This window comes from Penaeus japonicus, unplaced genomic scaffold, assembly GCF_977035675.1.
Source record: "Penaeus japonicus unplaced genomic scaffold, GWHDUDI00000001_assembly GWHDUDI00000029, whole genome shotgun sequence".
In the NCBI taxonomy this organism is placed as follows: Eukaryota; Metazoa; Arthropoda; class Malacostraca; order Decapoda; family Penaeidae; genus Penaeus; species Penaeus japonicus.
Genome location: NW_028234431.1, coordinates 32,931,322 through 32,943,821, shown reverse-complemented (window position 1 = coordinate 32,943,821; position 12,500 = coordinate 32,931,322). Strand labels below are relative to the sequence as shown.

Genomic DNA, 12,500 nt, shown 5'->3' with positions numbered 1-12,500 from the left:
GCAGTTTTTTTAATGAATTGAAACACGATCTTGTTGGTAAATAAATAAGAAACCCTACTATATGTAATAGCTTTTCCTTGAATAGTGTTTTTTTCTACCATTTTACATAATCACATGACACAAAATGTCTACCTGGCAACTCATTCCTAGGTGAACAAGCTCATCTTTGAAGCTAAAACAGAAAACAAAAAGAAACCCAAAAATCAAAAAGCGAGATCCTTGCAATTCATCTTCTTGGGTCATTATTGTTATTTTTTTTATCGTCCATGGCAGCTCCTTTCATTTTTATTTCGAAGAAAGTACCCATGATGCAACAAAAATAAAACAATAACAAAAAGACAAAGACGAAATCCCAAAACTAAAAGCCCTCTCCCCCCCACCCACCCACCCTTCCGCAGGTGACATGTTCATCGATTTCGGCCGCACGCCCAAGTGGAACTGCCCGCTGCCGGAGGAACAGGGCGGCCCCAGCAGAGAAATCGTATCCGGCCCCGCCACGCCCCCGCCCGCGCCGCCCACCAACAACGCCTGGTACATCCCGCCCGTGCCTTGCTACGAGCCTGCCGACGGGGTGTTCTACGCGCAGATCGGCCCTTCGGGAGGACAGAGCGGCTATAACGCCATCACGGGTGAGGCTTCGCGCTTCTTCTTTTGGTTCGAAGCCTCGAAGCCTCGGAGGTTTTGGTTCGAGCTTCAGGGTTTCTTTCCTCCATTCTCAAATTTAATTTTTGTGTTTGTGTTAGTTTTGTTATTTTTGTATTATTTCAGGTGCGTATTTTTTTTACTTGTCGGTTTTATTTATTCACTTATTCACAAGAGACAATTAATGTGCCACTGAAGATAGATAATAAGCCGTTGTAATTAACACTTGAAAATCAATAAGAAGGCATGAAAATGATGGATAATCATAGACAATTAATGATACGGATAGATAATTAACATCGATTAATAATGTTATATGCTGTTTTCTAATAAAATAGATAATCCTGCACTGAAGATCAAAGTCAGCGACAAGCAACATCTGCAACATGGCTTGCTTGAACAGTGGAATTGAGAACGTGCTTATCTATATTGACGAGGTATGCATGAGAATGAATAATTCCACCATGCAAGATATGCAATTCGCTTTAGGACATTTTACCATCAGAATTACGTGTTGCATCCCTTGCATCGCGGAATTATTCATTCTCATTGCACCTCTCCAACATATATATAGGAAAACTCTCAATTGAATTGGACTTTCGTAGTCAATAATGTTTGAATATCTTTCCTTCTTTTTTTTAAATATCACATATCAGGCAATCACACGCACAATACAGCTCTTGTCATTAACTGAATAAAAGATTAAACTATGAACAAGGATAGAATTTCTGTTCCATCATAGAACAAAGCGGCTTGGAATTATTTGATACCTTACACGTGGATGTGAGTTGATTTCGTATTTGTTAAGGTTTCTGTCTTAGAACTCATTTTAAAAAATAGATTTGATTTATATATATTTCTTTTATTCTGCTTATGTTGTTAGTGTTTTTTCGGTTGGGGTAATTATCGTTTTGTTGTTGTTTACTATAATTGAGATTTTGTTTTTTCGTTGTTGTTCGTGTTATTTTGTATGAGATTGGATAGGAATGATAACTGATAGAAACAGCAATAACACCTTTGATATTAGTATTATCAGCTTTTATTGTTCCATTTCTATGAATGACTAGATAGCAACGTCACTCACCATCATATGTTTGCTTTTGAAATGGTATAATCATCTTCAGAAAATTAAGGTGCTTTTTTCCCCCCCTCCACTCCTCCCCCTCTCCCACCAACACATCCATCCCCCCCTCTCTCTCTCTATCACTCACTTTTCCATCCCCCCCCCCCATCCCTCTCTCTCTCTCTCTCTCACCAACTCTTCTCCCTTCCCCCCCTCTCCCCGTTTCTCCTCTCCTCCATCCCAACCTCCCATCCTCCCCTTCCCTCCCCCTTCCCTCCCCATTCCCTCCCCATTCCCTCCCCCTTCCCTCCCCCTTCACCCCCATCCCCTTCACCCCTCCCCTCTCCCCTCCCTTCACACCCCTCTCTTTACACCCCTTCACCCTCCCCTTCACCCCCCCCTTTACACACACCCCTTTACACACCCCCATCCCCCTCCCTTCCCTCCCCCTTCCCCCTCCCTTCACCCCCACCATCCCCCCCGCAGGTCACGTCGGCTGGGGCGTGGCGTGGTACATCAACGGGCTTCTGATTCCGGAGATCAACGTGGTGCGAGGCAAGACCTACACCTTCGTGGTCGAGGGCGGCTACGACCCCGAACGACCCGCCCGCTACCACCCCTTCTACATCACCGACGACCCTGAGGGCGGATACGAGTTCAAGACGCCCGCGGAGCGATCGGTCAGTGGAACAGCCGGCCTACCGCTGGTTGCTTATTTGTTCTGTTTTATTTTCCTTTTTTTTTCTCTCTCTCTCTCTTTTTTATCATGTTTTATCTGTATCTGTTTTTTCTAGTTACAGTTTTGCTCGTTATTCCTTTTTTTTCTTTTTTTCTTTTTTTCTTTTCTATTTTAAGGTATTAGTATTGCTTTTGATCGGATTCTGTCATTATTCTTTTTTTCATCTTCATTTCCTCTTCCATCTTTTATGGCGTCATTCTTCTATACTTCCCTTTTCCTTTTCCTTTCTCACATTTTCATTTTTCTCTCCTCTTATATTTCCCTTTTTCCTCCTCTTTTCTCCTTCTCTTTCTTCTTTAATTACCTCCCCTTTTCCTCAACTTTCTCTTTCCTTCTCCTCGTCCGTTCTTCTCCTCACTCTTCTCATACTTTCCTTCCCCTTTTCCCCTCCATCTCATTTGTATCCTTTTTTTTTCTTTCTCCTTTCTTCTCATTCTCCATAGGCTTCACATTCCTCTCCTTTTCCCTCTCGCATCCCTCTTTTCCCCCCTCATATATCCCCCTTCTTCCTTCCCCCATTCTCCCCTCTTCCCCCTCATACTTCTCATCTCTTCCCCTTTCATACTTTTCATCTCTTCCTCCTCATACTTGGCCCTTTTCCCCTCTTCCACCCTCATATTTGCCCTCTCTCTCCCCTCCTTTCTCTCATCCCTCTCCCCTCTTCGTTCCTCCCCCAGCTGTTTTTAAGAACTCAAGCTTTCAGATTACGACAAAATGCCTATTGCTAGTGGTTCTTTACAAGAATTTTAATCATTTGTCAAAAATTCATCGCCTTCTGAACGGCATAATAGTCCTTGTTCTGGCTATAATGACACTGGATCAGTCTGTAAGTGGTGGGTATATCGCATATCGTATATCGCATATCGTTATATGAAGGCTATGCGATGCTCGTCAGATGTGGAACTTTCATATCATAATAGATATCGAGATGAAAATTAATATATATGTAACCGATCCTGCTGGCTTATAGTTAGGGAGTAGAAAGTAATTTCCGTAAAGGGCAATATTATCTTCCAACGCATAGCGATATTCATATGAATTAATGGAGTAGTTATCATATGACAGACACTGAAATATCATCTCGTTCTTTGATGTTATGTGTGCCTTGTGGCTTTACTCGTAAGATTTATCAATGTAACGATATGAAAAAGGAATTAATAAATATATTTAAAAAATAAAGTTATAGAGGCCTCTGCTTTTTTTTTCTTTCTTTTCTTTTCTTTTTAGATTATTTCGTCACATAAGTTTATTGAGACAACACTAGCGATTATTTTGAACACTAGAACTACGGTTTGCAAAATGTATTCAACATTTTACCTTTGCCTTCAGTGTTAGCAAGACCTCGGAGACTCCTAACTAAAGAAATAGATAGATAAGATGGATAAGATATAAGTGAATAAAGATAAATGAAAATAGCTAAATATTAAAAAAAGATGAATAGATAAACATATAAATATATAAACAAGAATAAATAACAAAGCCCGAAGAACACCCCAGCCAAGACCCTTTAATTAAGACCCCTCCCCCTCCTCCCCCTCTGTTCCCGCAGCGCACTCGCGTGTTCGCCGGCGTAGCGCAGGACCGCGACGGCGTGCCGGTGCCCACGGCGTTCGGGCGGCTGTGCGAGTGGACCGAGAACCCCAACCAGCCCTCCGACGCCTTCGAGTCCTTCGGCGCCTACCAGAGGACGCTCCAGCTCGACTGCCAGGAAGGACAGCCGGGCATCCTGCAGTGGACTCCCGACGCCGCCACGCCGGACACCGTCTTCTACCAGGTATGGTGATGGGGGACTTCGTTGTTTGTTTGTTTGTTTGTTTGATTTTGAGGGGGGAGGGGGGAGGGAGGGGGGGTGGGAAGCGTGATTCTTAATTAATGTCTGGTCACTTTGCATAACAAGGACGTTGGTGAAGAATGAAATCCTGCCATCATAAGCAAGGAAAAATCTTTTCAATGTCATTTTTATTCAGTCTTTCTACATATCATCAATGTGCTTATTTTTATTCAGTCTTTCTACATATCATTTTAAAAAAATAAAAAATAAATAAATAAAGAAAAAAGAACGAAACAAACAGGAAACGCACGAATATACTGAAGGTATTTTCGATCTATCAATTCGTCTGGGATTGAATGCTTGCACAAATCATCCCTAAACAACAGAAGAGCGAAAAGTCCTTGGTATAATCGCGAGTTTTCTTATTTTTCCTTTCGTTGTTTTGTTTACTATTTGTTCAGTTTGAATTCTTCACACATCCCTGTGTTCGTTATTGTTTGCCGTGTCCGAGCACACGTCTTTTTGTGTCTCCTTATCCTAATGTTCACGTCCCCACGTCACTGTCTTTGTTTATTTGTTCAGCTGCTAATGGCTGTATTTGTCGCGATTCGCCTGTTAATTAAAGACCACACATCAGTTATAATCATCTTTATTTTTGTCAACCTGTAAACGAATCCAGACCAGCTATTGATGCCAGCGGCGAATACAATGACCTATTAGTCTCTGTAACATGACCTCCTCTCTCCAAATCACGATTATAACCATTTTATAATGACCTCCCTCCCTTCTCTCCCCCTCTTCCCCCCTCCCTCTTCCCCTCTTCCCCCCTCCCTCTTCCCCTCTTCCCCCCTCCCCCCTCCCTCTCCCCCCGCAGTGCTACACCCACCGCTACCTCGGCTGGAAGATCAACGTGGTGGACCGCTGCGACTTCGAGCCCCTTCAGGCCGCGGGCACAGTCGAGCAGCCGCTGGTGGTGGCCGGCCCGCAGGAAGGTACGCCCTAGAACGCCCCCCTCGCCCCCCCTTCCTGGGTCCTGCCGTTCGTTGTGTGCGGTTTCCTCGTTCCTCCGGGCGGTCTGAGAGTCGTGTTCCGTTCCTTGTTCCTTCCTCGTTCTGTTCCTCCTGTTTACCTTGTTCTTCGTTTCTCTTTTCCCTCACCTTCCACTCTTTGCCCTTCCATCCTTCCACCTCCATCTTCCAACCCCCTCACCCCCCCTCCCATCACTGACTCTCTCAAGACCTGCTTTCGAAAGGAGGAACGGAGAAACATATTTTAGAAACTGAAGAAAAAAAATATATACAAAAAAAGAATTAAAAAAAAAGATATATATATAGTCACTTTTTCAGATTTTGGCGAGTTATTTTTGTTTTTCTTTATTTTTATTTTTTCTTTCTTCATTGACTGTCCCTTTCCCGCCAATACTTGTTTTAAGGATAACCATTGCAGAGGTTGCTGGGCTAAGGTTTATGCAATTGCACAGCTGGTAAACATCGAGAGAGATGAAGCTGCAACAGTATTACCATAAGTTCTTTGCTGAATTGTTTTTTTTTTCCAGCAACAGAATTTACACTTCAATCATAGTTTCTTTTTCCAAGTTTATTTTTTTTTTTAGTCTTGTGTGACAATCTCACGTTAAATCACAATCTTAATGTTTAATAAAACGGCGTATTTTAGGCAGCCCTTCAAGAGAAAGTGATAACTGGTTCTACATTCGTTAATTTGATTTTTAAGCCTCCAGAGATTTTTATGAATATAGATGTAAGAAAACGCGGCTGAGAACAGAGCTTGATTTTAAAAAAAGTAGGGAACATATTGTCATTTATGGTATCCCCGTAATTCGTACCTTAAGATAATCCAAGAATCAGATTTGATTTGATTTTATTCTCTTTCTTTATCTGTCTACATCTCGGTCTCTCTATCTCTATCTCTCTCTTTCTCTCTCTTTCTCTCTCTCTCTCTCTCTCTCTCTCTCTCTCTCTCTCTCTCTCTCTCTCTCTCTCTCTCTCTCTTCTCTCTTCTCTCTTTTCTCTCCCCTCTCAAAGTGGTCTCTTGCCTTACTCCTTCTTAAAGCACATGTTTTCTTTTATCTGGTGATATTTTCTTAGATTTTATTAGATTTATTTTTCCTTACTTTCAAAATTAAGCTCCGTTTCTTAGCCCGTTCATGTGTGCCTGTGGACGTACATGATCTGTGAGTGTCTTTGTATCCGTCTGTGTGTGTATGTGTGTGTGTCTGTGAATCCCTTATTGAATAGCCAGTCTCTTCTCAGGCATCTTTTTTTTCTATATTTTTTTTACTGTACATGATTTCTTCTATCTGTGATTTGTAAACTTTTTTTTTTTTAGTTTCACATTTCATTGGCTTTCCTATATCGTAATTGGTTACAAGAAAAGAAGGAAAGATATTTTTTTTCAGTTCTTCCTAACTTTATTATGTGTGTGTGTGTGTGGGGAAGGTACAAGAATTCCAAACCCACGGCCACTACAAAGTTCTTGGGAAAAACTTTTTTTTTTTTTTTAAACCTTTTTTTTTAATACGTTTAATCTTTCTGTTTGCCGGGGATGGGATTTAGAATTGAATTTAAAGTTATTCTTAAAAGATATTCTGTGGTTTTATTTACTTTTTTTTCAGTCTAAAACTGTTTTTGTTACCTTTATCCCATCCCCTTGCATATATTTCTGTTGTTTGGATTTATATAAAATTTGTTATTAATTACATGCATTTTCTACTAAAATTTAAGAAAAAAAATATATATTACCCTTTCTTCCAATATATCTCTGTACTATTTTAATTTTGTTTTGTCTTAATACATATAATGTCTTGTCCCTTCTTTGTATTTTTACATCATATATATATATACATTGTAAGATTATCTACTTACCTTTTTTGTACATTTGGTGCTTGTTAGCTTGTGTGTCTCTCTAAGAAACGATTTGGGTGAAGGACAGCCCTATTCTTCGTCTTGTGTTTTATTCTATCCTCGCTGCATAACACGGCTGCGATATCTCTGCCACAGCTGCAGCTTGCAATACTCCAACATTCAACCTCACCCCTCTTCTTACCTCCCCCCCCCCTTCCCCCCTCCCACAATCCCTTCCTGCACCCTTCTTCCTACCCCCCCACCCTCCCCTCCTTACCTTCCTTCTCCCTCGTCCTTCTTCCATTTCCTTTTACATACAAAAAATATTAACCAAAAAGAAGAAAAAAACAATGAAACACTCACACACATATTCATTCACTCACACAAGTTCCAGATTGCTTTTTGAGATTAATATAAGTTTTAAATTGATCACGAAAACGAACACTAGAAATATGATATGATGAATACAGAAATAATTTTTGCTATTGCTCGCGGTTTTCAGTTGCACAAAATATGGGATTTGCAAGCTTGGTTTGGTAGCCATAACTCAAGATTCAGTGCTTTATACAAACATATTTAAGAGAATATGAACATATACATATTTGAGGAATGCTTGGCAAATACCATAAGCCTATAACCAGTACACAAAAAATCAGAAAAAAATATACAACCGTATTACAAACCTGCAGTATATTCAAGAAAAAAATACAGTATACAATATCATTATATATCAAATGTGGTACCAAGGTTCTCGCTAAACAAAGATATATTAAAAGTAAGGAAAAAGCTTGATTTATAAGAAAAAAATATATGAAAAATAGAGCACGAAGACGCCTCAAGATAGTATTCCTGGAACTGCCCCTCCTCGAAGACACAAAACATTTACCTGACATGACGATATTTTCTTCAGACTTGACTTCCCTTCCCTCGACCTCCTTCCTTACTTGACTTATCTTTCCTAGGAAGCTCTGACTGACTGCACATTTTCCCTCCTGCCTGTGTGTTGGACTTTGAAAGACTTGCTTTCCGCATGACTGACTTAATTTTAAGATTTTGTGTATTGGGAGTTTGCACGGCGAGAAGGATAGAAGGATGGAGGTGTCGCGCATGGACTAGCCTGCACTACCATGGCACTTGTCTTGTTGGCATCTTTCCATCTCGTTTTTTTCTTTTATCTCCTTTTTTATCGTTTTGTTATACGAGATCTTAAGACTATCGTCACAGATCAAGGTCCAGTGTCCCCCCCTCCCCCCAACCCCCTTCTCTCCATTATGTGAGTAGACTCTGAAGCTTCTATTCAAAATCCATCGTCGACACTCGTCCTGTTTGAGTAAGTATTCGCTAATTCTCAAAGTCTCCACGAAAATTCGGGATTTTATCATCACGACAGAGATTGAAGGAGAAATCACTTCTCTTGATTTCTGTGTCGTAGATATAAAACCTATTTTCTCTAGCCTTAGGAGTAGTGTTTATTGAATGTAGCATTTGCAAGATTGAATATTTTACGTGGAGACATTTGCAGCATCTCTGGATAGATTAAACCTGATATTACTTCCGTCTTCCTTCACTGTTTGAACATTTTTTTTTTCCTTGATGAACTGTCTTAATGATTAAGTCTTCCATGTACTGTCATTTCCTCATGCGTATTCCATCAAAAGTGTTTTATGTGACTTGTTTTCATGGAAATTAATAGTTTATATAATTGACATAAGGGTGTATAGGTGTAAGTATAGAATTATATTCCTTCTATCCCCTACTGAATTTAGATAATCTTCTACAGCATTCAGATGGGCTACCACTGAATTTAGATATTTCACTTATAATCATATTCCCTTAAATTTTGCTATAATTCACTTAATTTTTCACTAGATTTGATTTGATTTGATTTCTCTAACTTAAAATCATATTTCACTAAATTACGTTGTGTTTCTCCGATTTTAATCATATATCACTAAATTTAGATTAATTCACTAAATTATGCTTTGATTCAGCTCCCATTAAATGACTTGACTCAACATAGTCGTGTGTGTGCGTGTGCTGATCTGGCTTGCATTGCAGACTACGACTACTATGACTATGACGAGCGCCTGACAGGAGACGTGCGAGCGGGCGGCTCCGCACACTCCGAGACCCAACGCTTGCCTCAGGGCTTCAACCGCATCCCTGGCGGAGGCTTCAGGAAACCCGCCGCCAGACCCAAGACCCCACCGGCCAGACCTGCTGACCAGAGGTTCCCTGGAGACTTTGCCTTCCCTAATTTCCCCAACGACTTTCCCGCGGGCTTTGATAGCTTCCCCTTCGACATCGGGGGCCTTGGCGAACGCGATCAGGGTCGTTTCACAGGGCAGCCCCCTCGCCCGCGCCCTCGCCCAGCTGAGGGGGCGCCGCGCCCGTCTAATCGCCCCCCGAAGTTGCCGTTGGGAGCGCCAGGTTTCACCTTCCCAAAGCTCCCCAGCCTGAAGAACCCCACGAGTGTCGTTAATGCTAGTGCCTTTGCCGGCCTCAGCGAAGACCCCACAGGATTCTTCGGGCCCCAAGAAGGCGATCTGACTTTCCCCAACTTCGATGAGATCCCAAAGAGGCCTTTGATGAACCAGTTTCCCGACTTGCTGAAGACCCCCAGCGCCTCGGACGCCAACCAAAGGGACTCTAAACCGTCCTTCCCTCGACCCAGACCTTCTCCGACCCCGAAGCCCAAACCGTCCTCCTCGTCCATATCCTCGCCAACACCCTTGCCTTCATCCTTGCCTTCGACTTTGCCTTCGTCCCCATCCACAGCTTCACGCCCACCCAGACCCTCTCCCTCGTCCCCCTCTACCTCCTCTTCCAGGCGGCCGACTCCCCCGCAGTCCCCAACGACAGAGGAATCAACGACGGTTACACGCTTAGCACAGCACTCCACGACACCCGCCAGACAACCCCCCTCCACAAGACTAGCCCAAGAGACCACAAGAACCACTCAGCGGCCTTTGCCTCAGAGACAGACTACTCCAGCAAGACACTCCACTCCCCAAAGACAGTCCACTCCTCCCGAACGGACGACGACGACGACGACGACACAGAGACGGCCTCCGTCGGCAAGACCCTCCCAGCCTCCCCCCCGTAGGAAGCCTGTCATAGTCATGGCTGAGCGCATTTGGCCCACAACTTCCCCCGCCAGACCTTCAGACCCTCCCAGGCGACCTCCCCAGGGGTCTCAACCACCACCCCGACGCCCACAGGGACCCCCACAACGACCCCCACAACGACCCACTGAGCCTGCAGGACCCCCGAGACGCCCCCTTGAGACAAAACAGCGCCCCCAACAACCCCGAGAGCCTGAAGTGATTACCGCTCCGTCCCTCCCTCGTCTTCCGGGCCAAATTCCCTCGCAGGTTCGGCCTTCCCTTCCCAAGAGTCCCCCGCGAATCATTACCACCGCCCCGCCTCGCAAGAGCAGCCTTGGCGATTCCTTTGCCCAGAACTTCGGGTTTGATCCTGCGTCGATCGTGTACGAGAACGACTTCCGCCCCGTGAGGCAGCAGGGCGCGTCCCCCATCCTGGCCTTCGAGGTGTCATCCTCTGACGTCCAGCCGGTGCGAGTGAATCCCAGGCCGCCCGTGCCGCCCGTGCCGCCTTTCCGAAGGCGCCCCGCGGGTCCACGGACCTCTGGCCATGTTCGATTTGCTCACAGACACATCGAAATAGACGATGACGATAACAATGACCATGACTTTTCAATCAGCCTTAACAAAGGGAAGCTTCCTGGTGATGTTCTAGAGCCCGTTTTCCATCCGTCAGTACCGTTTAGCGAGAGCCTTGAACCACCTCCGATGCCTCTGCCGGTGCCAATGGTGCCAGTCATTCCCCTGCTCGGGGGTGCCGCCTCTAACCGCCCTCTAAAACCCCGCAATCCACCCCAAAAGCAGCAAGTGCCAAGGCGACCTAACAGCCCTCAGCAGCCGGTGGGTGTTAACCGCCTCGGGAGACCACAGAACATGCCACAAGGAAGACCACAGAACATGCTACAGAGGAGACCACAGGGCAGGCCACAGGGCAGGCCACAGGCTGCGCCAGGGGCGAGCAGACGACGCATAACCGCCCACGTTAACCTCCCCGACAACCACCCCATCCCCGTCCCACAGTTTGTCGGCCCTCAGGTCCTACAGCCAATCGTCATCAACCTCCCTGTATCCAAAGATGGCGAGGACATGGTCGTGGCTGAGTCTGCTCAGGTGTTCACCTCCGACGGCATCCGTCTCGCGCCCGAGTCTCTGCCGACGCCCCCAGAGCTCACCAACAGACGCCGCATCACAGGAGCCTCCATCACCAACCGGCCTCAGGTGGTGCCCTTCCGAGGGGAGCTTCCGCCCCCGATCCCAGATAGAGTCCCACACTTACCGCAGTTCTCGCCGCAAACGAAGCCACAAAGTCGGAAGACCACAGTCCCGCCGCCCCCCCTGCCGGCCGACCTCTCGCCCGAAGTCCTCCTCCCGCAGCAGCAGGACAGCCCCAGGAGGAGACTCGCTCCCGGTCTGCTCCACCACCAGCCGCTGTCAGCCGACGTCGGCCAGAACAGAATCCTGGCCGTGTCCGACTTCCCCACCACCGCCGAGGCCTACGCCCCAACACGCCCCCCAACCACGCCCCGTACGCCTACCGCTGCATCAGCATCCAGCAACAGGACGAAGCTGACCATCCTCAAGGACGTCTGGGCCATCCTGACCCGCGACAACCCGAGCCTCAGGCCGGAGCATCCGAGGGACGACGCTCATCCCGACCACGCCCACGACCACCTCGACCGACAGGAGCGGCGGCGGCGGCGGCGTGCGACGGAGATCCAGCCTTCCTCCTCCTCCCTTTCCTCCTCCTCCTCCTCCTCCTCCTCCTCCAGCGATGCCAACCGACTGACCAAAGCCTCGACCGGCGCCGTCACTCGTGCCTCATCGATGGGCATATACTCAATATTACTCGCCTTACTCGCATTGGCAAGGTAGAAAAAGTCACTCGTTTGTTTGTTTTTTCTATTCCGATAACTATTCCACTCAGATGTGAAGAGTTTGACCAAAAGGCATTTCTGTTGAACACTGAAGCTCAGTAGAAATTACGTTAATTTCTCTTTGGCTTCAGGGATCTAATACGTCACCATGATTCTCACCCGTTGGCCGCTGCCCATCAGAATAATTGCTAGCTTTCATTTTCACTCTCATCTTAGGGGAAAAAAAAAAGCTTTTAAGAATCAAAATTACACTTTATTTAGTGGTGGTCATAAGGTGATCGGTCGTGTGTTGAATGTTGTGGGTTTTGGTTTTCTTGGGTTTGTACATAGTTTTTTTTGGTTTACTGTACTTTATAAAAAGGTTGTTTGATATTTATAGCATTTATATGTTGTTAAGAAGTATAAGATTTATGTTTTATCCTATAAGTCTTATTCTTTCTGAGAGG

At 45.2% G+C, this 12,500-nt stretch overlaps 1 protein-coding gene across 2 annotated transcripts in view; it reads left to right on the top strand.

The window, feature by feature from the left end:
* Positions 1–12,500, top strand: part of LOC122242950 (protein Skeletor, isoforms B/C-like) — a 155,707-nt gene that overhangs the window by 142,995 nt on the left and 212 nt on the right. Inside the window, exons 10-14 of one of the 2 annotated variants that reach the window (XM_086554339.1) lie at positions 399–629; positions 2,192–2,385; positions 3,994–4,218; positions 5,090–5,207; positions 11,256–12,500. The exon at positions 11,256–12,500 is cut by the window's right edge and continues 212 nt beyond it. In XM_086554339.1, the coding sequence (XP_086410465.1) occupies positions 399–629; positions 2,192–2,385; positions 3,994–4,218; positions 5,090–5,207; positions 11,256–12,052 (1,565 nt within the window). In that variant the 3' untranslated portion in view covers positions 12,053–12,500. Of the gene's footprint in view, positions 1–398; positions 630–2,191; positions 2,386–3,993; positions 4,219–5,089; positions 5,208–9,134 lie in introns of both variants that reach the window. The other variant, XM_086554338.1, reaches the window with a different exon arrangement.